Genomic DNA, 27,869 nt, shown 5'->3' with positions numbered 1-27,869 from the left:
ATTAATTTACATTAACATCGATTTCGTTTATATCGTGCTATATAATATTTAAATTAAATTTCTCATAAAAAAATAATTTTAGGGTATTCTAGCCTTGATATTTCTATGGCCGATTCTGGTTTTTATAATACTCTATACAGTCCGAGACAATGTCGATCCAGTATATCATTCGACTTGTCATTTCCCGTCAAGATCGATGCCTCAGGATGGACTTTTACCTTTTGTTCAGAGCTTTATCTGTAGTATTGGAAATACTTGCGAACCTCTTTCGGAATACGAGGAAGTGCCAACATACAAGAATGCTAGGTATTTATGAAATTATTTTTATTTAAATAATTTGAATAATACGAGTAGATAGAAATCAAAGTATGTTTGTTGATTTTTTAATATAAAGCATGTATTTTTGTTTTTTTTTTTTCAATGGGAAAACGTTAATTTTTAATTGAAAATATATATTATTATATCGAAAGAGTTTACATAGAATTTGCATTGTCAAATTTATATAGTTCTATTATTTTTGTACGAATATTGAGAGATTAGAATAATAGAAATTTGAAGAAGAATAAGATAAACAATGAAGGGATTTGTTGATTATTACAGTTTAGGTCCTTTAGTGGTCGATATGCAGCCAATACTCAGCAACGAGACGATTCTCTCTGCGGTGAAAACGTTACCGAAGAGTATTCAACTTCTTAAGTCAATGGCGCAGATACTCACCCGACCGGAAATCAAAGCGTTGTTTGGTAAGTACGCGCGATCGCTTCTCGAAACTCTTGATCGTTTCAAGAGGAGGATGGCGAGTGACAGAATTTTCGAATGTCTATAGACAGAGGTATTTACCTCGGCGACCTCTTCAACAATCACGATCGGATCAAGAGCTTTCTAAGGGCTCAAATGCCACGAGCAAGTACTACCTTCGTCGATAGTTTATTTGAATCGTCAATAAGGTTGTATTATGTAAGTACATTTTGATATAAATGATAACTCCAATCGATACGTATATGATCTTAATAACACTGGTCAACGATGAAAATCTTTATAATTTGAAAATAAAAAAAAATTCTAGCATCGATCTCAACACGAAAAAAATGAATATGAACTTCAAAACTCATCGTTAGGTTATCATTTTAATATATATTATATATTAAAAAATATATAACATATATTTTTTTTTGTTTTTATTTATCACTCTAAACAACATCTTGTCACTAACCGAGTACAGAAATGCTGAGTCATTGTTACTCATCTATTGTTTATTGTTTTTATTTATAGGTTCGAATTAATCATGGTGTTTATTTAATATTCGTTTTTCGTTAGGACCATATTGTGCAAAAAATAAACAAACAAATTCTACAGTCATTTTTTTCATACTTCGATATAGGAAGGATTTAATTTGATTTGATTTTATTAAGGATAGAATTTCAAAGTATATTTTTGTTATGCAATGTAATGATAATCAACGATAGATAATTTTTCTTTTTCTATTTTTTTTCCTTTTTTTTTTTTTCTTTTTTCATTTTATATAAAATTTATATTTTTCCTCAATCGATAGTCAATAAGATTCATTTCTCCTTCGCATTTTATTTATTTAACGAATTTTTTGTTGTCATTTCTTTTTCTTTTTTTTTTTTTTTTCTTTTTTTTTCTTTTTTAACGTCACTTTTTTATTTCAGCTTATTGAAACATTCGGCTCGACGAACGTCGACGGTATCGTTTGTTCACCAGAAAATCTAAAAAAATATATGATCTTATCGAAAGAAGAGAATTATGCGGAAATCTCGAAGGTCCTTTGCGAATTGAATGCCGACAAAATTCCAGATATATTATCCGAACTCTCGAAACATATTGATTTTAATAGTTTGTTGGGCATGTTCGATCGTGTGATGGGAAAATTTCGCGATTATGATTTTTTCCAAGATCTCAGCCTCACGGTCGATACTATTGTGAATTTGAAATCTATAGATAAATACGTCCCGGGATATCTTAGAATTCGAGAATGGCTACCTAACGTTATAATGCTCTTTCGAAACGTCACTTTCAAGGAGATTGATCTTACTTTGTGAGTAATGGTAGACGTTTCTCAACAACATAATTCATTCTCGCTATTTAGTACGATATAATTGACACATTTTCACGTTTATTTCTTATAGTATAAATAAAACTGTAAAGCTATTAGATCCTATTTTTGAGAAAGAACATGATTGGAGGACGGCTCGTCATGGATTTTTAAAATTGAATACGTTACTTGGAATGGTCAAGGAAGTTCTCCATAATCGTACTAACGAATCATCCGATGATTTTTTCTCGTTGTTCGATAATTTAGTAAAAACTATCCAAGATTTTTCGCTTAAGAAAACGAATGAGACACAAGTTACGAAAATATTAGATATGGCATTTTTGGTTCTGAAAGATGGAATGACTTTGACCGAAAAATTGTTAACTCAACACTCCGATGAAATTCTTTTGTACGTACGATATCTTTATTAATTAGAAATTTTATTTATAAATTTTATTTATTATTTAGAAATTTTATTTATTATTATTGATTAGAAACGATATATCTTCGATATTTCTTTTTTTCTTTTTCCCTTTTCATTTTATAATTTTATTATACACATTATGCTTACAGAGCCGCTGAAATTATCGATAATTTAAAATATTATTTCTCCGAGCACATAGTAAACTCACTTACATATGCGAGTTCATTGATTGAGAATATAGTGCGAATGACTCATCACGTGGCTGTCATTCATTTAGAAACTGAAAGGAACATTTATGAAATTTGTAAAAATCATGAAGAATTATTACAAAAGATTCTAACAAATATTGATCCAATAGTTTATCGAACCATTATACGATCCTTTTCTCGATTAAATTTTGTGGAGGTAAATACGTTTGTATTTTATTTAGATATATTTACGATTAGATTTAACGTGTGATCGTAAAAATATATATTTCATTTTTCAGCGATTAGTAGACGGTGCAAAGGATAAGAAATTTGAAGAATTTATTTGTGAGAGAAAAATTTTAAACGAGATATTCGACGATTATCAGAATCTGACAATTGTCCAATCGAAAAATATAGATGATATAATTTGCAGTGATTCCGGAAAGAAATTCATTTCCGATATTCACGCAAATTTTCATTTTGAGGATTATGAAAAAATCGTGCGTAAGATTATGCTTAACATGGAATAAAAAAATCATATTAAAACGTAAATACATATAATGTCGGTTGATTAATAAATATAATATTGCAGATAGAAAATACTTTGGCCACATTAGTCAGTATGTTTTTTAAATATACTGTTGGAATCGAACAAGCCAATCTTACAACAGTTGTACAAGTTACCAGAGCTTTCATTTCTTATTTGGAATCTCCGAGAAGGGATGATCCAGATTGGAGTATTTTCGAAATTAATGAAAATTGGTCAAAGGCTTTCGAGGATACTCGAAGTAAAGGAAGATTAGACGTGTGAGTAGTTTCATCTATAAATAAATAAAACTCCTATACGATCTATTAGAATCTTTTTAATATTCCTCGATGCTAATACACTATAATGTTCTTAACAGTTTAGGAATTTATTTGAGTGTTGCGAAGATGTGCGGTTCCCGTAGTTTATCCTATTTCACGGTAAAACCTAGATTACAAGATATGAATAAATTAGCTATAATCATTTTGCGAGATCTTCAAACTCAACCAACTAGTTGGATCGATCAGTTTCGCCGGCACAAATATGAACTGATAGAATCATTTTATCTTACCGTCACGGACAAAGAAAAGGTCAGTGATAATTCGATTTTTTTTTTTTATCTTTAAAAAAAAAACCTTCGAAGAGAAAGTAACCGATTGACAATTGTAACGTTCGTGTTACTTACAGAGCTTGAAAATATTAGAATATTCGAATTTTACGAAATCGTATTGCATCGATAAGAATCCACCAAACTTAATAGCATATCCTAAGGGATCGGATGAGAAGCTTTTAAAAGAATTGATTTGTCGTGTTTCGAGATCTGTAGAAAATGATCTAATGATAAATATCAACGTTGTCAATTTCAATGACGAAGGTTTATCCAAAGGGAAAATGAATACCTTCAATTGGACGATGTTCAACGAAGAGATCATTCAGATTTACGGATACATTGATAATATTTTATTTCAAGAGGACGAGCAGTACGATCTATTGAGATTGGAGTATCTCAAATCTAATTTTAAAACAGCGTGGACGACAAATCTCACTTCGAGGGACGCTTGGGAGATTAGGTACGCGTTTAATTTTTAACGAAATGAAAAGGTGCCAATTGGGATACCGATAATTCGATGACAAGTTACATTTCTTTGCAGCGTAGGTGTTTTATGTAAGATTTTCAACATAATGGAAAAGCCCATTTTCAAGATACAGGAGCAAACTTTTTGGAAAAATATCAACGCGATCGCGTGGGCTTCTTCGATAATCTTTGAAAACTTAGAAAAAACTATCAATCAGATTCGTAAGAACGATGGTATGATTAAGCTTCCGGAGATTATAAATGATCTGCCGGAAACGCAAATCTTATTGGAAACTTTCTTTCGCAATTTCTTATCGATCATATTCGATGCAATCGATTTGATTTCATCGAACTTTCCTTTTCATATTGTGAGTTATTTATATTTGTATTAATTATAGTATCGTGGCTCATCGAATTTCGTTATTTCTTTTTCTTTTTTTTTTTTTTCATTTTTAGATGAGTTATATCGATAAGTATAAAGAACGCGAATCTGATTGGCCATGTGTGCATAATGAGAGTATTGGTGAAGTTTTGGAATTAAGGAATGGAAGTCGATCATTTTTAAGAGTACTCGAGAGAATAACTTGCGATTCTACTGGATTTATTAAAGAGTGGGAAAATCATCCTATTATAATGAAAGTTCAAAATATTGTGAGTAAAGATTTTCATTTGAATTCAATTTGACCTTAAGAATTTTCTCGTAGTCGGAGCAAATACTATGTATCTTTATATTCTTGTTATATAGATTCAATTCAATACCCCCGCATTACTACCACCATTTAATTGGACGTTGGGATATACGAAATTCCGTGGTCTAGTGGAAACATTTGATACTTTCATTATCGACACAAAGGAAGTAATTTTAGCAGAAAATCCAAAATTGCTACCGTATATGAAGGTGGCTGAACCGAAAATAAAGAGAATCTTTGACGAACGTTTATCAAATATTGAGGTCACTAGGAGGTAAAGATTGTATTTTTTATCGAGTAAAAAATTAAAAAAAGACATAATGCAAAATGTAATGAAGTCAAATGATCAATAGGTCATTTTTGGATTATATCGATTTGAAATTAGACGAGACGATCAAAGTATTTCAAAGTAACCTCACGATGAGCGATTTATGGAAATTGAAGATTACTGGGATCGATAGGATACTTGTTATTGGAAAATTTCTTTCGCATGTCCTCCACGAAGCATTTTCATTTGTGAGGAATATTTTTCAAGATGGTCGGTTTCGATTATTCGGTCTAGAATTATATGTAATTAAATATAAAAATTTTTTTATTAATAAAATCTTTTCTCTTTTTCTATAGGATCCAAGGACATCAATTTATTATCCATATTAGGTTTCAACAATGAGAGTGTGGTCTCGATAATTTATAAGAAATTACCGTATATTTTATCAACATTGGTGAACGGCCTGTCTGATAACAGAATCGAGAATAAAATTGTACAAACATTAAAGAACCATGCGAAATTCAATTGCACAGATTTATTCGATTGGTGGTCCGACGTTAGAGTCGGTCTTAGTATCGAGGAATATACGATATTAAAAAAGTTTACGTGTTATCTTAGTTCAGAAAATTTCAATGGTTACGTGAATTTCGCTGCTAACGAAAGGGAAATATTTTCGAAACCAGTAAGTGGTTATCGATTGTATATGTTAACTGTAATCGGTGATATCTACGATTTTGGAAAAGCTATAAATAAAATACTAAATACAACGATAACTATCGAGAGACCTTTTACTAAACTATACTTCAAGAATGTATTAATAAAACTGAGGGATTCCCTGGAATACGTCGAGTCCACTTCATTTAAGGTAAATTAATGAAAATTGACTAAAGTTCAATTCTATTCGATTGAACGCAACAAGTGTTCGTTCTGTATTTTCAGATCGCAGAATTAAATACTACATGGGCAAACCACAAGCTGATCATTGAAGGTATTTCCGAAGCTTTGTTTAATATTGCCGAAACTTTGGAGACTTTGGAAATAAAGGACGATGAAATATATATCTGGCAAGCGGTGAAAAGTGGCGATGTTCAACAATTGTTGAAAATTATGGAAGCTTCGCCTGAAGAAGCGATAGCATTAATCGCTAGGCTTTTAACGATAGATAAAAAGACTTCTCAGATTATGCCTTTTGAAAATATTAGAGCAACGTTTTGTGATCCTCACTTTATTCCTAATTATTGGGCCATTAAAGATAGGAATTATTTCCTAATGAAAGTTTGCGCTTTCGATCCGTATCAAGTATTGAAATCTATTACCAGCATCGAATTATATGTAAGATATTTTACAAATATATTATACAATGCTTGATATTTTTTAATATCATAGATACACAATGATTTTCGTCTTTTAGGAAGCTGTCGAAGGAAAAAGGGACGTTATTATAAAGTCAACACCTTTACCATTATCATTGATAAAATTCTTAGACGCGGTAATAAAGATTATATCTTCGAACGATAATATAATCGTTAGATCAAACATCTTTAATTCGACAACCTGGAGGAATTTATCGTCAGACACGTGGGATCTTATAAAAAATGCCGAAGCTTCATGGATTTACGAAAATATTAAACTTGAAGAGGCCCTTAAGAATTTAAACAAATTGATGAACTTCTTAGCGGACCTTTCGTCGGGTGGTGACATTTGGCAGAAGCTACGAAACGTCTACAAGAATACGAAAATCAAATCGATCTTGACGCTGATCGAAGACATGCCCAATCTCGTTATCACCGTTATAGACACATTCTTCACTTCGGAAAGATTAAATGACTTTGTCGAAAAACTTTTTCTCGGTGAAGTAAAACCTTGCGACATCGACAGGTATTTGATACCATCAAGCTTTGTAAGAAAAAAGGGTCTTCTTTCGAGCATCACTAACTTTTGCCAGAACGTTCTTGCAAATGATAAATTCCCTGATGCTTTGGACTTCTTACTTTTCAACTTAGATAACGTGGTATGTTATCTATAAAATAAACAAATATCATTGTCTTCATAACAATGAAATGTATTTTTAATTCTACGGAAAATCTTTTTCCAATCCTTTTAAGAAAGATCTCGAGATATAGAGTCTATAGTTTCTATTTCTTTCAGAGTAACTTTGTTACGTACAATGGTACGGAAAAACATTGGAATGAAAGTTATTTTGTCGAAGAAATTAATAGTTCGTTATATACTTTAATTCGCGTGAGTTTGGAAGGCTATAAGAATCTAAAGGTTCCAACTTGGTGGACGTCTTTTGAAGAGGGTACTCTCAAAGACTTTTCTTTGGAATACAAAAAGAAGGTAAAGCGAGTTTAAAAGGAATTTCTCTAAAGGGCAACGAACTTTGTTATTAATTCGAGAGATTTGTTTTAGGACTTACGGACATTGGCTCATTCAGTCGTGAATAAATTAGGAAGTTTGGTTAAAAACCTTGTGAAAACATCATCTACTGCCAAGCAAGTTCATTTAAGATTACTTTTAATCAATATTAGTTTCATTGTCAATTAATGAATAAGTTTTTTTATTTCAGAGAGTGTTCATGGTGCACCACGCTTATGATCGATATCATAAATTCACAGTTATCTCGACATGCGCTTTATGCACAGCTTATCTGTGATATGAATAAATTAAACAACTCTGAAATTCATGAACGACTAATTCATGAATTTTATTGGAACAAAACCGCGAGCATGGTGGGTGTTCAAAATAGTCGATCTTTTAAAATGCACCTATAGGATAAATAATTCTTTATTTATTTACCGTCATAGATCGAAAATTACAAATATTTAAATAATCAGAAGACATTAAATGAATATATAACCAGTATCGAGGCGACTTTTCACTATATCGCAGACATCGTCGTTGATTTTCAAAACGAAACATATAAGGAAAGGATCAATCATTGTTTTCACAAGTTCATCGGAGATCCAGCGTTCTCGAGGCCGGGCTTGTAATAAAATCTTCTTTCTTTTCTTTTATTTTTATTTACTTAATTTATTTATTTTTTATTCTTTGAGCACTAATCGATAACAATTAAACAAAGGAATGCAAATGAATTATCAGACATATTATTTTCAAGATACGTAATATTCGTTACTGGGATTTTGGATATACTACAAAGGAATACTCATTTGATTGATATTGCGAGACATCATGAGAACATAATTAATTTGACGAATCTTGCTGAAAAAAATGTGCCCATTTGGAAGCCATTACGAGAAGTCGTGAAGAAGTCTGACGTTGAACTCGTTGATGATTTCTTACCGAATGCGACGATCAACGTGAATGCTATATTGAGTGATAGAAATCATTCTTTATGTCGAACCGTTTTCGAGTGTAAAAACATGAGCGTTCTCTATCAATTCTTAAGCTCGAAGAGGGCTGGCAAAGTTCTACGATACGATCTCAAAGCGGCCAAGTATCCGTCTGTAATGGATATTTCTGATCGATTAGCGAAGAGCTTAGATCTGTCTCTGATAAAACGGAAAATAATACATTGGCGTCAAAACGCATCGTGGGATCTGACATGGTTGAAACAGATCTTACATCATTTAAGTGTTGTCCTCAGTGAGGGTGGTAATCTCTTGGACGTTGCCTTTAAGATAGATTTCAAGGATATTTCCAATGTTCTCAGTATGCCCGATATCGTAGATGGTGTGGTTAATCTTCTGAAGGACAAGACCATCGATAAAATATTTTCAGGGTAATGAGACGGAAGTGGATCGCTATGAAATATTTTTCCTATAATCCTTTTTCTTTCCATGCTTATCTCCCCTTATGATCGTGCAATTTTTACAGAATGCACGAGATTTTGGAGGACGTGGAACCGTTTCTGAATGATCAAAATTTGATCAAAGATTTGTATAACATAATCGTTTCTTTGGAGTCAATGGAAATTTTTAAGAATTTGGGCTTATTGAACGTTAAATGTGCGTTAACAATTTTATTAAAGATTTTCGATGACATTATCCTTTTCCTTTTTCTTTTCAATTTTATTAATTTATTTGTTCTTTTTTTTCTTTTTTTTTTTTTTTTCTTTTTCCTCATTTTAGATGTCATCAGCGATATGTTCGATAATTGGGATACAGTGAGAACTTATTTGATCAATAAGATAAATATATCGAAGGAGGTGGCATTGATTTTGAGTCAAGCTAAAATCGACATGATATCGGTTTTTATGAAGGAAAAACGTGCGTTTAGTTTGAAGGATACGATTTGTTCGCCATCTAAGTTAGGAGATATGTTAAACGTTGAACAAACTAATATAACGATCGATGAAATTAGCACGGTACTTTGCAACTTGAACAATACGCAAACGCAAAATATCGCTATCACTTTAATTAAGAATTTAAATTTCGACTATATTCTCAAAACCGTAAGTATTGATAACGAAATTTAAATTAATATCATTTCAACGTAGTTAATAATAACAAAAATCGTGCTTTTAGTTATTAAGCGCAAATGTAAAAAACATCATGGCAAATGCGAATTTAACGGAAGCCGAAGGAAAATTGGTATTGGATAATCTAGGAGTCGTTTCCGAATTGATTCCATTTTTTAAGGACAAACTTTCAGGGAACTTAATTTCTCCTGAGAGTTTACAATCCGAAGACGAGTCCGATGCTAAAGAAATAATATCGAGTTAGTTTTATTATTATAAATTTCACGAAGATAAGACAAGAAATATTTGTAATATTTAATTATTATTATTATTATTATTATTACTATTATTATTATTATTATTATTATCATAGGCTCGGAATTTCTTACGGATTCGAGTAGAATGCTTTGTGGTAAAATGATAATAGACAACAACAATGGATTTTACAAAATGATTGCAAGTATTCAGGATAATACGAAAGAAGATGATCAGATCGAGCTCGATTCCTTACCAAGTAATATATTTACAATTTATACGAATATATGTAAATGGTTCGCAGTTTGGTGCGATTAAAAAAGAAAAAAAAAAAAAAAAGGAAAATAACGATCATAATCGTTGCAGGTGATTTCTGTAGGGAGACTTACAAAAGTTTAACCAACATGGGTGCTGGAAAGATTATTTGGTCCTATGTTAAACCATTATTACGTGGTCAGATACTTTACGCGCCTGATACTATCGTGATTAAAAAAGTTATGTCCATCGCGAATGATACTTTCGTACAGATGGATCATTTTAGTCAATTGATGTATAGTTTCGTGGAGACACTTAAATCATTGGCAAGCCTTTCGGAAATGGGTGATAGTCTCAACGAATTGCAGGATATTATGACATCGAAAATTATGCGAATAGCTATCAAGAGTTTTGGTGGTGGAAACTTTGAGGGTAAGAAGGATTACATAGTTATTATACATTAAATAGAGTTTTTCGAAGATTATGATTTTCTACTTATTTGAAACGCGAATATTCGCAGGTGATTTTTCGAACTTTAATATCGGCGAGATAGCATGGAGATTAAAAAGATCGAAAAGACTGATTACTATGGTAGAAATGTTGAATAATCTGATGGATTGCGTATTAATCAATCGAATGAAAGGATTTTCAACGGAGGAAGAACTCCAAACGTACGCTCGTTCTCTCATGGAGACAAACGAGTTCTTAGCAGGAATCGTCTTTTTAGAAAAGGAAACGGAAAGGTCTAAAAGATCATTGGATTATGGATTATCGGATAATGTCACGTACAAAATTCGTATGGACGTAGATTATGTTCCATCGACCATAAGATTAAAGAATCAATTTTGGATACCTGGACCGGAAAGCAGTTTTATAGAAGATCTTAGATATCTTCGAGGTTTCATACAGCTTCAGGATGCCATCGATCGTGCAATTATTAAAATAAAATCTCAAAAGGATCAAAATTGGAAAACGTTCACGCAACAAATGCCTTATCCTTGTTGGAAACAAGTACCGTGAGTAATCCATAACAGTTTAATTCTTAATTCAAGTAAATAGATAAAATGGAAGATTTCAGAAAGGGTAAGATGAAAAATTCAATTTTAGCTTTCAAACGACTCTTTACGAATCTCAGGGCCTTCAAGTATGTTTCTTTTTTGCCTTTATGATGTGCGTTGGATCAATCGTTCGACATATCGTGTGGGAAAGAGAATCTAGGAATTCTATGGTACAAAAGAAATATATTAAATATCACTTGATTACATTGATAACATTTATTTATTTATTTATTTTTTTTTTTTTTAATAAATCTACTATTCCAGGTGATGAGTGTTATGGGACTGAAGCCTTGGCGAAATACCTTTGCTTGGTACATAACTTCCTTTATCGAGCTATCAATCATAATTATTTGTATCAGTTTGATTCTCTTGGCTGGAAAAATTCTTCCAAGATCTAATCCCATCCTGGTTCTAATTCTTCTCTTCGATTATATATTTTCTATCCTAACGTTTTGGTAAATTATTTTTCTTATTTGTTAAATAATTCTTAAAGAATTTGTGTAACGATCAATTCGTTCGTTCATTTTATTTTTGATTATTTAGTTACATGATATCGACGATGTTCAGTTCAGCGAGTCTTTCTGCAATTACGACAGTAGTTATGTTTTTATTAACTTACATGCCATATATCATTGTTATCGCAATGGAAGCTGTTTTTGGCTTGACTTATAAATTATTAATCGTAAGTAATTCTTTCTAAGGTATATACATTTTCTATCATTCATTATGAATGTTTAAATATTTTCCTTTTTTTTTCTTTTTTTTTTTTTTTTTTTTCTAGTGTCTCAGTATGTCAACTAGTTTCTGTTATGGTTGCCTTTATATTGTTCGCAAAGAAGTACAAGGTACTGGTGTCACGTGGAAAAATATATGGGAAGAATCTAGTCCTGGTGATCCAATGTCCTTAGCTCTGATCCTTTTTATGATAGCTTTTGATGGTTGCATTTACGTTTTGATTGGTTATTTCATCACAAAGTACACCAATTCAGGTAACTTCATTCGATATTTTCGAATATAAATATACATATAATATAGTACATACATATATATGTAATAACAAAAGTATTATTAGAAAGAGTAAATTATTAACACCATAATTATAATAATTAATATTCTCGGGAGAAGGTACTATTATTGGAGAACACGGAAATTATTACTCTTTATCTTACAAAGTAAATATTTCTCAAGTATGCAAACTTTTTAGCATCTATCTATCTCGTTGAAAGACTGTGCTACTGTTTGAAATTAACTTTATATATATATATATAAGGATGAGGATTTGAAATATTACAAATAAATTTTTTCAAAATCATTAAATATAGCATAATTTAGATTTACTTTCAGATTAAATGAAATGAAAGAGCTATAATATTGTTTGTCTTTCCTCTTGTTTAATAATTATGAAAAAATTAAATTATAACATTTATAATACCTTATTCTATATATATACATATAAGACTAATAACATTCGTCTTATGGTGAAGGTTAACTTATACTAAAATTTTTTTACATGCTTGTGTTTTACGTATCCTATTTTTATACAGTAATATTCTATATTTATTACTAGTATAGGTGTAAAATCAACTCGTGCTTCTAAATTGTTAAAGGTAATTAAAACGAATTAATTTAACGTTGTACTCGATATTTCATACGTTCATATAACAGGTAAATAATAGAGAAATATATTCCATGCTTCTTTTTCATTTTTTGTATTTTTTGTTTTATCCTTTTTTTTTTTCATAAAGAAACGTTGGTAACTCTTTCGTTGTAAATAATTAAATTCCGTCGAATTTTTATTCGATTTTTTGTTCTGTTTCGTAATTACATTTATGTGAGAAATAAAGATTCTAAGATTTTATAAAAACCTCTCGTAGAAACGGTAAAAGCTATATTAGCTCTAATATAATTGTAGATTTGGTTAAAGAGAGATTTGCTTAAAAAAGATATAATTTTAATGATCTCGTAATCAAAAGGATAATGCTTCCGAGCGTTGGTAATGTATATTTTCTCATCAAATTGTAGCTTTGGCGAATGCACAAATAGGAATGTGTAGCTTATAAGAGTCCAATAAAGAAGAAAGAAATATTACTAAGAAATTAGTTCGGTAATACGGTTGTAACGCTTAATAGGATTATTCGTCCTGCAATTGTTCAGTTGGTAGATTTTTTGAAGATATATTACAATGCGAGTAATACGCGTTCTCGCGTAATTACATTTACATAATTAACGAGGGGAAAGAGGTCATTCACATTATTCCTAACGCACATTCTATTTTCGTGTAGTTTTCGTTAATGCAGGAATAAATATTAACGAGCGGAGAATTCATTAATGATTAATAAGAATACATTAGACTCGGTTGAAATATATTGTTCCGTTATTATTTTCTTTTTTCTTTTCTTTCTTTTCTTTCCTTTTTTCTTTTTTTTTTTTTTTTTTTTAAGAGATCATAAAAAAAGGTTTTTTGTTCGCGAAGAAAATAGAGGAAAGAAGGAAAAAGAAAAAGGACGTACTTTAAGTAAACGAAAGAGGAAAGAAGAGAGAGAGAGAAAGGAAGGAAACGAAAGAGATCGCCAAGGAGACGAGCGAAGTTTCTTATCTTTTCTTACTTTTCTTTTCGTTTATTTATTCCTCTTTTCTTTTCCTTTTTTGTCCTTGTTTTTTCTTTTTTTTTCTTTCTTTCTTTCTTTTTTTTTTTTTTTTTTTTTTTTCTTTTCTTGAAACGGCCGAGCATTACCGATAATTTTCCAGGCAGGGACTTTCTTGGTTTGAGGTCCCGTAGCTTATGGTGGGCCAACACACGTTCTCTCTATGGCAGGCCCAGTTACCTCACCTTCGTCAACAACCTCTATTTCACTAACGACGTTCTGCACCTTTCAACCACTTATCAAGGTATCGCACTCTCGCAGCTTGCGGACGCATACGAGCCGCAAGCGGATATCTTGCTTGTCCTCGTATTTCCGAGGGACCTTCATTTGCATTCCGTGTCAAAGAGAGCAAGAGAGAGAGAGAGAGAGAGAGAGAGAGAGAGAGAGAGAGAGAGCGGAGGAGAGGAATATGCACCGATCGTTCGTTACTCGAGTAACGATCTGTTGGTTACCGTACATGCATAATTCAAAATTTATTACCTTAACTAACGTTGAATGGAAAACGATTAGAGTTCGTTCACTCTCATTCGTTCTTTCTATCGTTTGCATGCTTCAATATATTCATCCACGTTATTTCCATTATTAACTAAAAAAAAAAAAAAAAAAAGTTCTATTTGTGTTTCTCATTTTTCTTTCTTTTCCTCTTTTTTTTTGTTTTGGTTTTTTTTTCTTTTTTTTTTTTTCTTTTTGTTTCTTTTTTTTTTTGTTGTTTCGTTCTTCGTTGTTTCAAGTAAGCCCCCCCCCCCCCCCCGGAGAGAAAATTTGAGATTTAACTTTGTATGTATAGCATGTTAATGTCAAATCGGGCATGCCAATCGAAATACATATATACTTCATACTTCTATGTATTGACTATTTGAGTGTCGCTTTTCGTCGATGCATCGTGTTTCTATGTATTTTCTTTTCTTCTTATTTATTTATTTCTTTTTTTTTCTTTTTCTTTTTGTTTTTTTTTCTTTTTTCTTTATTTATTTATTTTGTATCTCAAGCATTGCTTACAATTCGGCGCTTTTTCTTGATTTTCTTTTATGCGTTTTTCCAAACGTGGAATAACAGCTAAGTATATTGAACACTGATTGAGATTATATTTGTTCTGCATGTCTCGAAAGATTATAAGATTTAATTTATAAAAAATATATAATATTATCGTGGATGAAATTGGGATCCCAACAATTGCATCCATGATAGCCTTTATTAGTTAGTGAAAAAAAAAAAAAAAAATAAATAAATAAATAAATAAAATCGACGATTGCTTTTTCCAAATCGATATAGAGGACGATTCAGACGTGAGTAATTTGACGGTGAATGAGAAACAAATCGGCGTGAGTTTCGACAACGTTCGTAAAGTTTATAATACCGACATTGGAGAAATCGTAGCCATTGATGACTTCACTTTGAAGCTTTGCGAAGGTGAAGTGACCAGCCTTCTTGGAAGAAACGGAGCCGGAAAGACAACAATCATGTATGCAAAATTTGTCTTTCTCTTGTAACATATTAATTATTTTAAATAACGTTTATCTTTTTTCTTTATTTCGTCAAAAACGAAAAATTAAAAAAAAAAAAAAGAAAAAAACCAAGGAAAAAAAAGAAAAGAAAAGAAAAAGATAAAGGAAAGTTCTTTCATATGGGTAGAATAATCGGTTCGAATTAAAATGATCAGTGAAGGGAAATATTACGGGAAGTTGGTTCCTCGAATTGTACGCTTTCATTTCAGCAAGATGTTGACGGGTATGGTAGCTCCGACCAACGGTGAAATATGTTTGAATGGTGAAGAGGGTTGTAAGCCAGACATAGGGGTGTGCCCTCAGGATAATGTGCTCATCGACACTTTGACGCCAAGGGAGCATATGATCTTTTATTCGAAGCTCAAGGGCCAAAAAGACAATATGAATATGGAAAAAAATGTTAACGAGTAAGCCTGAAATATTATTGCTATTGATCTTCACGGGGAAAACAATTTTTTTTTTTTTTTTTTTTTTTTTTTATATATATATATAAATTAATCAAAATCGATTCAACATTTTTAACATGATTAAACGTTAATAACTTTCGTCGAAAGTAATTTTTGAAAATTTTCAATTTACTATAAATCATTCAAACTCCGATGTTATTGTTGTTGTTTTTTTCTGTGTTTTTTTAATTTAATTTATTCTTTTTTTTTCGTTTTTATATAATAACAATAACAATTATTCTTTATTTCTAGCATGCTAAGTTCGTTAGAATTAGGTCGACAAGAGCACGAGCCGGTGTATCGTTTATCAGGCGGTACAAAGCGTCGACTTTGCGTAGCCCTAGCCTTTTTAGGTTCACCAAAATTGGTGATCCTCGATGAGCCAGGCGCAGGTGTGGATCCTGCAGCCAGAAGAAGAATTTGGCGACTGATCGATCAACATCGTATAGGTAGAACAGTTCTTCTTTCTACTCATCATCTGGACGAGGCTGACATGTTAAGCGACACAGTTGTTGTCATGCACAAAGGGAAGATCCTTTGCACTGGTTCACCGTTGACTTTAAAAATGAATCATGGCAGAGGTTACAGATTAAACGTTTCTTATCCACCAACCAATATCTCTAGTGGATCCATCGAGAACAAGAACTTGATGATACTTCGAAATATCATTGAAGGCATCGTGTCTAATTATAATATTAATGAAACATCTGAAACTGAAGTCATCGTTACTCTTCCGTTTCAAGGAAAACATGGTAATAATAACGAGTAAGTTTTATTATTCTTCCTTTTTATGATACTAAAAGATATCATTCATTATCAAATTTGTCGAACGTTTTCTTTTTGATATCTAGCATAGCCCAAGTAGCAAAGGTACTCGAAGATAATCAAAAACTTTTAGGATTTATTCATTTCTCCTTGGAATGTGATACTCTCGAAAGAGTCTTTTTGGATTTATGTGCACGCGCCGATAATAATTCATTGTTGAACGGAGCTAACATAAACAATGCTGACAAAGTGAATCATATTGGTTAGTATTTATTGAATCAAAGTTATTACCATGAATCGCGGAATTACTTTTTTTCCTTTTCTCTCGATATCACGACGAAATCAAGTTAATAAGGTTTTATTTGTTCCCTATAAGGATTGCCCCTTTCGAACGACGAGATTGATATGATAGATCTAGAACCCTCGCCAAAGCCTACATCATTCAGACAAGGAAAGGCTTTATTGAAAAAGCGATTGTGGCATTTCGCAAAGGACTGGAGATCGCCCTTGGCCACCCTCATTTTACCGACCGTCTTCGTTGCTGTGGCGATGGGGTTCTCTCTAATAAGACCACCATCCGAGGATGAGCCACCATTGGCACTTAACCCGAGGCTTTACGATACCCATCCAACTTACTTCTACAGGTATATTACATAAAATATGTATTCGAAACTTATGAACTTTCTGCCGGAATGAATATTTTACGATGGCTTCAAATTATTCATAATATCGTTAATCGAACGTCATATCATTTTTTAGTATCGACAACAGCAATGATCCATTTTTGCAACATGTATCTCTTCAATTACACGATAGATTTGGGGACGATTATGCTGGTGCTTGGCAAACTTTACCAAACGTAAGAGAAATCATTGTAAATCGCGAGATATATTTATATCATCTTTATGTAAAAATTATTTTAGGATACGGGGACGTGTGAATGTGTGGATGGTCAACAAACTTGTCAAGGTGTGTCACAAGCGGTAGAAGGACTTTTACAAACTTTACCTGGTCGACCAACTCTTGATTGGATTGTTTCAACTCATCAAGAATATATTGAGAGAAGGTACATAAGGTGTCTTAGAGAAATAATTTCCTCGTATAACAAATTTATCTGATTCAATAACGTTCTATGATTTCAATACAGATACGGTGGATGGTCACTTTCACATTGGAAGGACGATCCCCTTTTCGTCGTTTGGTATAACAATAAAGGTCATCACTCGATGCCGTCCTATCTTAACGCCCTAAACGAAGCGATACTTCGTGCTTCAGGAGTCAACGGACATTTAACGACCCTGAACCATCCATTGAAGCTTTCAAGAGACCAATTGAATCGAACCACATTGTGAGTTACCAATGTAGCGATTGAAATAGCTCGTATGGCTTTGGACGTTTACGCGTGAAACTAAAAGGAAACTAAATGCTAACCATCGATTTCTATAATTTACTATATTTACATTTTCTCGGATATTCGGTTAAATTAAGATCGTCTTATATTCAAAGACGAACTTCATTCATGGTTGAATAGCTCTTAAAAGGTCGCATCGATAGGTGAACTAAAATTCGTCCTGGTACGAATGTTACGTCTTTTCACGAATTCGGAATACTTAAGAGTTCTGAAACGAGAGAAGAGAACTCTTTGCTTGTACGTGTTACTTGGTTCGTTTACTTTTAATTAACGTTCCATATGATTCCGTCTACACGCGGATAACTCGTTTCGCGCTTTCACAAGCTTCTCCTCTTTCTTTCTTTCTCTCTCTTTCTCTCTCTTCGACGTAAGCTTTCCTCGTGATCCGATTAACGATTCAACGTAGATTCGTAACTCCTCGTGAATACTAATGATATCCCAGCGGCGACGTATATACTCTCGTATCTAAGCTTTTTTGATCGTAGAGAAATTTTGTACTTCTTTTATATTTCTTTTCTTTTCTTTCTCTTTTTTTTTTCTTTTTTTTTTTTTTTTTCTAACGATCGAAAAACTTTTTTTCTATGCTTACGTTCACACGGGGCTTATCTCGAAAAAAGGGCAAATAAACTTGTTTATATATTTTTCGTAGAAGAACATAAAGAAAATTGATTTTGTTATATATTTGTCTTATAGATTGCAACGTGTCGCCGACGTTGGCATTGCCTTGGTTCTTTTAATCGCATTTAATCTGGTTGGCGCACAAGGAACGAAGGAATTGGTTAGAGAAAGACTCTCGGAAGAAAAAAGAATACTTTATCTGGCTGGAGTTCACCCGGTGACTTACTGGACGACGGCCTTGATCTGGGATTTTCTAGTAAGATACATTATCAAGTTAAGATTTAAAGAACCTTAAAGAGGATCTCCCGTGAATGGGTTTACGTTTTTAAGTGGGCTTAAGAAATAACCATTGTGAAACTTATACGTGAAAGTTCAATCGTTTTTTATCTTAAAGAAAGAAAAAAAAAAAAAAAAAAAAAAAAAGAAAGAAAGAAAAGAAAAAAAAGCCACACGTACAAAAGCATCAAGATAAATAGTTCGTAAAATATTATCCTGTTTTAATATAATCTTTTAATCTATTAATCATATAAATTTTTTTCCTTATAGATTTTTGGATGTTCCATTTGCTCGGCTGTCGTAGTTTTTGAAATATTCGGCTTATCCACTTACGTTTCTAAAGATAATTTAGCTGGTGTCTGTTTATTACTCTTTCTCTTCGCGTAAGTATAAATTATAAGTACTAAATCGTTGAGATTTCTTGAATTTTATTGAATTTGTTCTCTTCAGTTGGGCTGTCATTCCGTTCTCCCACTTAGCCGAGAAGGCATTCGACGATTCCAGTTTGTCCAACATGGTTCTCTTTTGTGTGAACACCTTTATAGGCGTGAGCTCTCTTGCTACTATTTTGGTGATCGATATTCTTGGAAAGACTCAAACAGCTGCCGATGTCAGAAATGTTCTTCATCGAATTCTCATGATCTTTCCACAATACGTTCTTGGCGATGCTCTCGTAGAATTATCCAAGAATGACATCACTGCCGAACTCTTGAAGAAGTTTCACATGAATACTTATAAGTCACCATTAGGTTGGGATCTTTTAGGCGTTCATTATATTTTTCTTATAATTATTGGTGCTCTATTGTTCCTAATAAATCTCATCATTGAATGCCGACTCTTGCCGAATTTCCGAAAGCAGAACGTAAATTACGAAGTTGTAGAAGAGGATGAGGATGTAATCAATGAAAGGACGAGGATTGAAAGTGGCATGGCACATGAGGACATTTTGAAAACGATTAAATTGAGAAAGGAGTATCGAAGCGTTTACGGAACAAACGTTGCTGTTCAGAATTTAAGTTTTGGTATACAACCTGGAAAGTGTTTCGGTCTGTTGGGCGTCAATGGGGCCGGAAAGAGTACGACCTTCAAGATGCTCACCACGGAAATTATTGCTACGGCTGGTAGAATTGTCTTAAAGGAAGAGGACGTTGGTTCTGGACCTCTTTGTAACGGTGAAGTTGGTTATTGTCCTCAGACCGAGGCCTTGGACGGTTTCTTGACACCGCATCAGTGTTTGACGATACACGCTGAGATTTGCGGTTTGAAGAACGTTCCTAAGGTAAAAAGGAAAAAAATGTTCATTGTTTATTCTCTCTTTTTTTTCTTTTTTTTTTTTTTTTTTTTTTTTTAACATTAATCATGGCAACGTTATGATCGTAGCTTTAACATGATATTTTTATTGTGATTAGATAGTCGAAAATACATTGAAAAGGCTCGATCTTCTTAAGTATGCTCATCAAAGGGTTAGCAGTCTTAGTGGTGGAAATAAAAGAAAATTGTGTACAGCTGTAGCAGTAATGGCTCCAGTTTCTGTAATTCTCATGGACGAGCCAACGAGGTAACCTTAAATTTTATAAAATATGATTTTGTTTAAAAGATGATAATAACGCGTATGTAAATTTAACAATTCGAATTTTTCAGTGGCATGGATCCAGCGACGAAGGATTTAGTTGGATGTGTGGTTAAGCACGTCACGAAAAATCACAGTAGCGTGATATTAACGTCTCACAGTGTCGCTGATTGCGAAAGTTTATGTACCAGAGTGGGAATTCTTGCCAAAGCCGGTCTCAGGTGTATAGGAACACCGCAACATTTGAAGCACAAGTAAAAAGAGCTCTTCCCTCTACTCTCGCAATTACGCTAGGATATCCCAAAAGCATCAAGAACTTTTCTTCCCTATTCTACTTCTTCCTCATTTCGATTTTCTCTTTTTTTCTTCTCTTTAAACGAACCTTCTGCGTCCACCGACGTAATCGTTGAGTACACGAAACAAGAAAGAATTTCATTCATAAGAGTTTCTCATTTGTTCGTTTGTTCGTTCGTAAAACTTTGCTAGTTTTAAAGTTATTGTACGGTTCGCAGTGTATTTGTTCCGATAAAGAGAAAAAAGATAGATAGATAGATAGATAGATAGATAGATAGATAGATAGATAGAGTGAGAGACAGAGAGGGGGTGGGGGAGAATTCGAGAGGTCCCTCGACACCGAAATGAAATTTACGTTGGCATTCCAAACGCATTTAGGCCTCTTTAGAAGCTATACGTAGTTCAACCAGTTTAGTAGATATGCGTCTCTCTCTCTCTCTCTCTCTCTCTCTCTCTCTCTCTCTCTCTCTCTCTTTAGAGGAGGATGAGAGGCACTTTAACAGCTATTTGCTCTAATTGAGATACATTACGTACGGAGCGGTGATCTATGCGCGACCGGTCCATTGTAATGCACACACATCGAGTCAGCTAGACCTTTTGGAATAACGTATTGCGGCATAAATATTTAATCATTGGAATCACCGATGCCTAAGGCGTCTTGTAGAATATTTTCCTCTTTCCTTGAACGTCCTATAATCCCTTTCATATTTCTCATTCTTTCGTCTTTTATCGTCATAGAGTAAAAACAAAATTTACGATAAAATCCTTTATGTATTTCATTTATCCAATCTGAAAACTACAAGCAATCAAGATGTTTTATGTGTTCCCTCGGTCTTCCCCTTAGCGCGTTAACAAATTCACGAAGGACCATTATCTTTCAGATTCGGCGAGGGCTACGTTGTTTTCTTGAGATTCAGCAAACCGACGTTAATCAGTGATCTCAAGAGAGCCATTGCGAATCATCTTCCACAAGCCGTTGTATTTTCGAGACAAGCAACTGCAGCACGTTTACTGGTGCCAAAGAATGAGGAGATGGCACTGAGCAACAGTTTCGCCAAAGTGAAAATGCTTGCGGATGAGCTCAAAGCTACGGATTATACGCTCTCTCAGAGCTCCTTGGATCAGGTTGGTATTTAAAGATGACAAGCTGAAGACGAGTTTCCTCTTTAGAATGGACTCGATCATCTCGATCAAAGTCATTCCTTCTTTTCTTGGTAACTCGATGTCAGCGAACTCTATAAACGATAAATCCACGATTGACTTCCTTGCACTCAGCAGAAATCTCCTCTCTCTCTCTCTCTCTCTCTGTCTCTCTTTCTCTATGGGGTCCGATATGCGCAATATTATCGTGCAATATTCGGAGCTCTTGTCTCCGGCAGATGATGCACTGCCTGTGCATTGCACTTCCTCCTTCAACCAAGACCGATCCCTGCTTTCGTACTACCTATCCTGAGGGATATTAATGGAACCGCCCGGCTCTCAGCTAGCTCGTGGGATAGTCTATGGTTTACAGTCTGCAGCCGAGAACAGCCAGAAACTCGGCTTGGTCCTCTCTCTCTCTCTCTCTCTCTCTCTCTCTCTCTCTCTCTCGCTCGCTTGCTCTCGCTCTCTCTCACAAACACATAAACATGTTCACTCATGACTATATATGTAACTCTGTCTCTTTTATGTTCTCCTGTCCCTTTCCTAGTCTCACCTAAATGCTTCCTAGATCGTCGTTCTTGTCTCACGACGGTATGCGAGATTCCTCGTTCTCCCTTTCAACCGCTAAAACTGTTGTTAATTAACCGCTTTGCTGAGAGATAATTAATGTGGAAAATGAAGCGTGCCTTTGAAGTCGAGCTTCTCCTGTCACATGTGAAACGAGTCCTTGCCACTTGTCAACTCTACATGAGTTTCTTGATTTCGGTCTTTCTCACTTCATCACCTAAGAATTTCACGAAGACATTAATTGCGTTATTGCCTTAGAATAATAATAATAATAATAATAATAATAATAATAATAATAATAATAAATAATAATAATCGGCGAAATATAATTGAAATGAAATATAAGCTTGGTCTATAGCATATAAAGATTTATCGCTTCTAATCTATGATCTAATTTTGAAACGAGTGATTAGATAGAGATTGACAATGAATAGATTAGATAGATGGAATTAGTCAAAAATTGAAATATGCTAAGACGAAAAATAATATTTTAGTTATTCATTAGATCTAATATATTTAATAAATTATATATTATAGTATAATTCGTTGACGAAGCTCCCACTTTTTTGTCATAAGACAGGAACGAGATTAGGAACGATTGACTAATAATTTATATCGTTACGTCCTTATTTCTTTTCATCTGTATATATATATATATATATATATATATATATATATATATATATATATATATATGTATGTATATATACGCGCATATACACACGCACACATTATATAATTAACCTTCTCTAAGATTTCCAAAGATATTAAAATGAACAAGAAGATTCGTTAAAAAGGATATGTTAATTTGGTTTATATATTTATCTATGCATGGAATTCAACCTCGAAGTTTAAGACAACCTTACAGATAGTCTTTCACTTTCTCTTCGACCTCCGTACCATTTCCAGACATCAGTGAGATTCTCTTTCTCTTTTGCTCTCATAATAACCAATTACAAACGCTTTGAAGCTTAATTAAGCGTCATTAATTAAAGTTGTTTGCCCAGGCAACGATTACGACAAGGACGAGGATCTTCGGTAATTAAATGTCTCTACGAGTTTTATCCGATTTCACCACTTTGAGGCTTTAATTAGACTTTCTTCTTCGGTCGGCAGAGAGTTGGTGGACTTTGAAAACGGCGAGCCGAGGCGTTGTGTTCTCTTTGTAATTGGATAGTTTTTATGGGTTTTCTTGGCATTTTCTTTTTATATTTCTTTCTTTCTATTATTTTTACTTTTTTCTCTTTTTTTCTCTTTTTTTTTCTTATTTTTTTTTTTTTTTTTTTTTTTTTAATTCTTTCTCTTTCATTGTTTCTCATTAGATTATTCTTTGTTGATCGAATTGATGGAAGAAAAATCATTAGGTCCATTAAAAAGATCTTTCCATTTAAATTATTACATCGTTCTATTAAAATTTGTTTCTTAGTTTAAAGCATGAGATGAGGAGAAAGAAAGAGAGAGAGAGAGAGAGAGAGAAAGAAAGAAAGAAAATCTAAGTGCGTTATCCGAATAATCGTGAGATATCCTCTACAGGCCATTTGTGGGCAAAGATCGTAAATCAGACGTCTGATTTTCACGAGAGCAAGATTGCCGGCGTAGATATGTAGATTTTATGGTACCTAAAGTGAGCACGATCTTCTCTTTGAAAATTCCAACGGAAGGATCCTCCGATGGGCGAATTGAGTAGAAAGAACGCTATTGAAACGGATGATCGTTGATTCGTTGAACTAGTGCTAGCTTCCGATAGATCGGTTGGATCGTATACGTTGAATAAAAATTCAGCATACTCGCCGTTTCGAAGTCGTTTGAATAAAATTTCGACTGGTTGAATCATCTCGAGCCCAAGGATTTTTTTCTAAACATTATCATTTTATTTTATGTACCTTGAAAATAGATCGTTTATTTGTTTTTATCTATTAAAATGAGATAACACGATCAAATGATTACAAGAACAAATTCTCTTCCTTTTCTCTCTCTCTCTCTCTCTCTCTCTCTCTCTCTCTCTCTCTCTTTCTTCTCATAATATAACAAGAGATACACTAAAATCCAAAGTCCCTAAAAAGATCTCCATGGAGACTTTTACGTGACCAAAATATTAGATAGACGCAAAAACGTGTTCACATCCTCTAATTTCTAAAATCTCTTCGAACGCCTAAAGCCTTCTGGGTGAATATTTCCCAGGACACGTAGAAGAACTTTTGGCAAACATTTGACAATGTCAGGTTGTTTAGTCGAGTAGCATAAGTAAAGACACGTGTCATTTAAGAAACGACACAACCATATCTTCCTGTCTCTCTCTCTCTCTCTCTCTTTTCCTTTTTACATATAATTTATGCATAATTTTAAAAGAATAAAAGAGAGAGAGAGAGAGAGAGAGAGAGAGAGAGAGAGAAATAGATTTTTGATGTTAAAACTGTTCCACGATTTAAACATCAAGAGAATATATTCGTACATATCATTTATACGTTTTCATGTAAACCGTGCGGCAAAGTCGGCTCGTTAAAAAAGTTTCGAGATTTTTATGGGAGTCCTCGTAGAGCGGGAGAAAACTCGTTCCTTTCCACTACCATCTCTTTCTCTCTCTCTCTCTCTCTCTCTCTCTCTCCCTTTTCTTTCCTTTTTTTATTCTTTTCTCTCGCTTCTCATTCTCCCACCACTGGTATTCATCGTACGGGTGAACGCGTGGGGCATACGATAAACGGCGAGTGCACCGATGTAACGAGCAAAAGTTTACGCATCCTGCCATTTCACAAATTTCACAATCTACACTAGTGCAATAATTGTCATCTCGAGGGAACATTATGAGAATGGACGCGAACTGATTTTGCGATGGCCAATTGCCGTCGTTTCTTGTTTTTTTTTATTTTTTTTTTTATTTTCTTTTTTTTTTTTATTTTTTTTTTTCATGTATGTAACGAGGCCTTCTTTTTTTAAAACTCTACTTTTCGAACAAGTTTCTATAATAATAAGATAAAACGAATGAGATAAAGAGAAGGAGTATATAGGTAAGCGTAAATAAAAAATAATACTTTATTTTTATTTTTCTATATTTATATATCTGTGATGCAGGTGCTCGTAAATTTCTCGGAGGAACCCGAGGACGAATCTACGATCGATTCTATGAGAAGTGGTTACACCAACGCCTGCTTCAACATGGACATCATTCATATGGATACGCTTTGAGGATGGAACAGAAAATACACCATTTTTCTTTTCTCTCTGTTATTTTCATTCTTTCTTTCTTTCTATAGAAAATATTTTTTTTTATTTCATGGGCCCCAAAGCGAATTCGTTTCTTCTCATTTTCAATGCGCGATCTCTCTGTGCGACTATTGCTGTGATAACTCAAAATTTTCATTTTTTTTCTTACTTTTTTCTTTTCTTTCATTTATCATCTCTCTTTTCTTATCTCTCTCTCTCTCTCTCTCTCTCTTTTTTATATATCCCTTCTTAAAACCCATGATTACGGGTTAATAGGTATATCATGAGCCCCGACAAATACAAAAACATTGTTACTTTACAGTTTATCCTCGTCGATTATTTGAAAGAGTCCGATGATTTTTGTACATGCATTTTAGTTCCTATACTGTGTTTCTCTTGGAGTGCTATTCTTCATGCTTTCCTTTTTCTTTTTCTTTTTCTTTTTTTTTCTTTTCTTTTTTTCATTTTTCTTCTTCTCAGTAATCAGAAAACAACTTCGAGTACTTAAGATTTAGATGAAGTGTTTCTTTAACGTAAACTATTCATAAGTATTATTATTAGCTTTTAATTATTAGTAAGGGACTAATTAATTTTTACTTTTGATTAATTAGATTTAAAGTTTGCATGAACAAATTGATGTAATGTCGTACATGTATTTTTCTTTGTATCGAATTATTATTATTATTATTATTATTATTGTTTTTGTTGTTATTATTATTATTATTATTATTATTATTATTATTATTATTAATAATTTTTTTTTTCTATTTTCTTGTAATCAATAAGTATTTCATAGGTTTGAAATCAAAGCAATAGGATCGACAGTATACTGAAATAGCGAAACGAATGTGAACGATACGCTCCATTAGTGAATTCTATCGATCGATCGTTTAAGTATCCATTTAACTGTGCTGAATGGATCGACGATAAGAGTCTTAAATTGAGATGAAAAACGTCAGTATTACGTTGCACGTCTATGTGTATGCATATGTTGTATTTACCGAATGCAATCAAATCGTTCGACTTACTTAAACGAAAATGGAAAATATTCGATTATATTCCTTCCTATTTCTCGGGACGAACGATTAAGATTAAAAAGATTTTCCTTATAACTTTATATTCCATTTTCTTTCATCTTTTCTTTTAATAGATACGTTTTTTTTTTCATTTCTCTCTCTCTCTCTCTCTCTCTCTCTCTGTTTTTTTATTTTTTTTTTTTTTTTTTTTATTTTAACAATTTAATCCAGACAGGCAAAATGCTAAAAACGCATTTCTTATCGTCTCGAAGGATAAGATTTTCAGTCGTCTCCAGACGTCGGAGTAAGTAGCGTGATAGTCCTTTTAAGGACCAGTACATAGCTAGGGAAAGAAGAGACCCCAGTGATAAAGGACAAATGTCACGAAGGAAATTAAAATAAGAGAGTTGAATATCTTTCTCTTTTTCTTTCGTGCAAGGTAACCTTCCCACTCAAAAGGGGTAAAAGAATCTTCGCCATTTCATGGCTTTACCTGCGTTTTATCACGTTTCCTCTTTTCCCTTACCCATACCTAAGTCGGAGTTCGTTAAATAGAATTCCCTTAGTATGAGGCAACCAACGAAAAATGAATTCGTTTCTAAAGAACGATCTCGCGTATTAATCTTCAAATAGGATATTTCGAAAAAATTCTTGGATGATATTTTTTTGTTTTCTTTTTTCTGTATTTTCTTTTTTTTTTTTCTTTCTGTATTCCTTTTTTTTTTTTTTTTTTTTTTTTTTTTTTTCTCTTTTCCTCTTACCCTTACTCTTACCCTTTTTCCTTCGACAATTCTTTAAGTACGAAACAAGAAAAGTATTTTCATTAGAAAATTTATTATTAGGTATAACTTTCGTTATATAAATTCGAAGTAAAATTCAATTGGACAACGAAAAAAATAAATGAGATGTGATATCATGATTGAAGGGGATAAAAGGGAATAGGGAAGAACGTTTTCCATCTTGTTTTTCGTTCTCGTTAAATGAGGAACAATAAATTTATCAAATGAGTTTGCACGTTTCTCGTCTGCCCACCTTTTCGTTGCTTCTCATTATTTCTTACAGAATTACAATTCCTTCCATTTTCTCATCTCCTTCCTCTCTCTCTCTCTCTCTCTCTCACCTTGTTACCTTTGTTTTATTTATAATAATTATTTGTGAATTTGTCGAGAACACGAAGCAACCAACGATATTACATTAC

The 27,869-nt window shown here is 33.1% G+C and overlaps 1 protein-coding gene across 4 annotated transcripts in view; it reads left to right on the top strand.

Moving 5' to 3' along the window:
• Positions 1-26,772, top strand: part of LOC124423931 — a 32,470-nt gene extending 5,698 nt beyond the window's left edge. For 2 of the 4 annotated variants that reach the window (XM_046962305.1, XM_046962306.1), the window contains 48 exons: positions 83-306; positions 601-743; positions 827-957; positions 1,674-2,059; positions 2,151-2,465; positions 2,630-2,885; positions 2,968-3,168; positions 3,261-3,475; positions 3,574-3,784; positions 3,882-4,264; positions 4,346-4,637; positions 4,726-4,920; positions 5,015-5,232; positions 5,312-5,496; positions 5,583-6,091; positions 6,166-6,558; positions 6,638-7,237; positions 7,375-7,566; positions 7,639-7,721; positions 7,796-7,958; positions 8,034-8,215; positions 8,345-8,968; positions 9,064-9,194; positions 9,318-9,640; positions 9,714-9,906; positions 10,020-10,160; positions 10,268-10,588; positions 10,677-11,172; positions 11,264-11,384; positions 11,479-11,669; positions 11,758-11,896; positions 11,996-12,203; positions 13,963-14,103; positions 15,132-15,321; positions 15,574-15,771; positions 16,063-16,575; positions 16,662-16,837; positions 16,952-17,219; positions 17,335-17,434; positions 17,499-17,641; positions 17,723-17,923; positions 18,680-18,860; positions 19,151-19,263; positions 19,331-20,159; positions 20,290-20,438; positions 20,522-20,704; positions 21,626-21,869; positions 25,524-26,772. In XM_046962305.1, the coding sequence (XP_046818261.1) occupies positions 83-306; positions 601-743; positions 827-957; positions 1,674-2,059; positions 2,151-2,465; positions 2,630-2,885; positions 2,968-3,168; positions 3,261-3,475; positions 3,574-3,784; positions 3,882-4,264; positions 4,346-4,637; positions 4,726-4,920; positions 5,015-5,232; positions 5,312-5,496; positions 5,583-6,091; positions 6,166-6,558; positions 6,638-7,237; positions 7,375-7,566; positions 7,639-7,721; positions 7,796-7,958; positions 8,034-8,215; positions 8,345-8,968; positions 9,064-9,194; positions 9,318-9,640; positions 9,714-9,906; positions 10,020-10,160; positions 10,268-10,588; positions 10,677-11,172; positions 11,264-11,384; positions 11,479-11,669; positions 11,758-11,896; positions 11,996-12,203; positions 13,963-14,103; positions 15,132-15,321; positions 15,574-15,771; positions 16,063-16,575; positions 16,662-16,837; positions 16,952-17,219; positions 17,335-17,434; positions 17,499-17,641; positions 17,723-17,923; positions 18,680-18,860; positions 19,151-19,263; positions 19,331-20,159; positions 20,290-20,438; positions 20,522-20,704; positions 21,626-21,869; positions 25,524-25,637 (12,108 nt within the window). In that variant the 3' untranslated portion in view covers positions 25,638-26,772. Of the gene's footprint in view, positions 1-82; positions 307-600; positions 744-826; positions 958-1,673; positions 2,060-2,150; positions 2,466-2,629; positions 2,886-2,967; positions 3,169-3,260; positions 3,476-3,573; positions 3,785-3,881; positions 4,265-4,345; positions 4,638-4,725; positions 4,921-5,014; positions 5,233-5,311; positions 5,497-5,582; positions 6,092-6,165; positions 6,559-6,637; positions 7,238-7,374; positions 7,567-7,638; positions 7,722-7,795; positions 7,959-8,033; positions 8,216-8,344; positions 8,969-9,063; positions 9,195-9,317; positions 9,641-9,713; positions 9,907-10,019; positions 10,161-10,267; positions 10,589-10,676; positions 11,173-11,263; positions 11,385-11,478; positions 11,670-11,757; positions 11,897-11,995; positions 12,204-13,962; positions 14,104-15,131; positions 15,322-15,573; positions 15,772-16,062; positions 16,576-16,661; positions 16,838-16,951; positions 17,220-17,334; positions 17,435-17,498; positions 17,642-17,722; positions 17,924-18,679; positions 18,861-19,150; positions 19,264-19,330; positions 20,160-20,289; positions 20,439-20,521; positions 20,705-21,625; positions 21,870-25,523 lie in introns of those variants that run through there. The other 2 variants (XM_046962307.1, XM_046962308.1) reach the window with 2 other exon arrangements.
• Positions 26,773-27,869: the final 1,097 nt, after the last annotated feature.

The sequence above is a fragment of the Vespa crabro genome, chromosome 4, assembly GCF_910589235.1.
Source record: "Vespa crabro chromosome 4, iyVesCrab1.2, whole genome shotgun sequence".
Lineage (NCBI taxonomy): Eukaryota > Metazoa > Arthropoda > Insecta > Hymenoptera > Vespidae > Vespa > Vespa crabro.
This window is presented reverse-complemented; position numbering and strand designations above follow the sequence as displayed.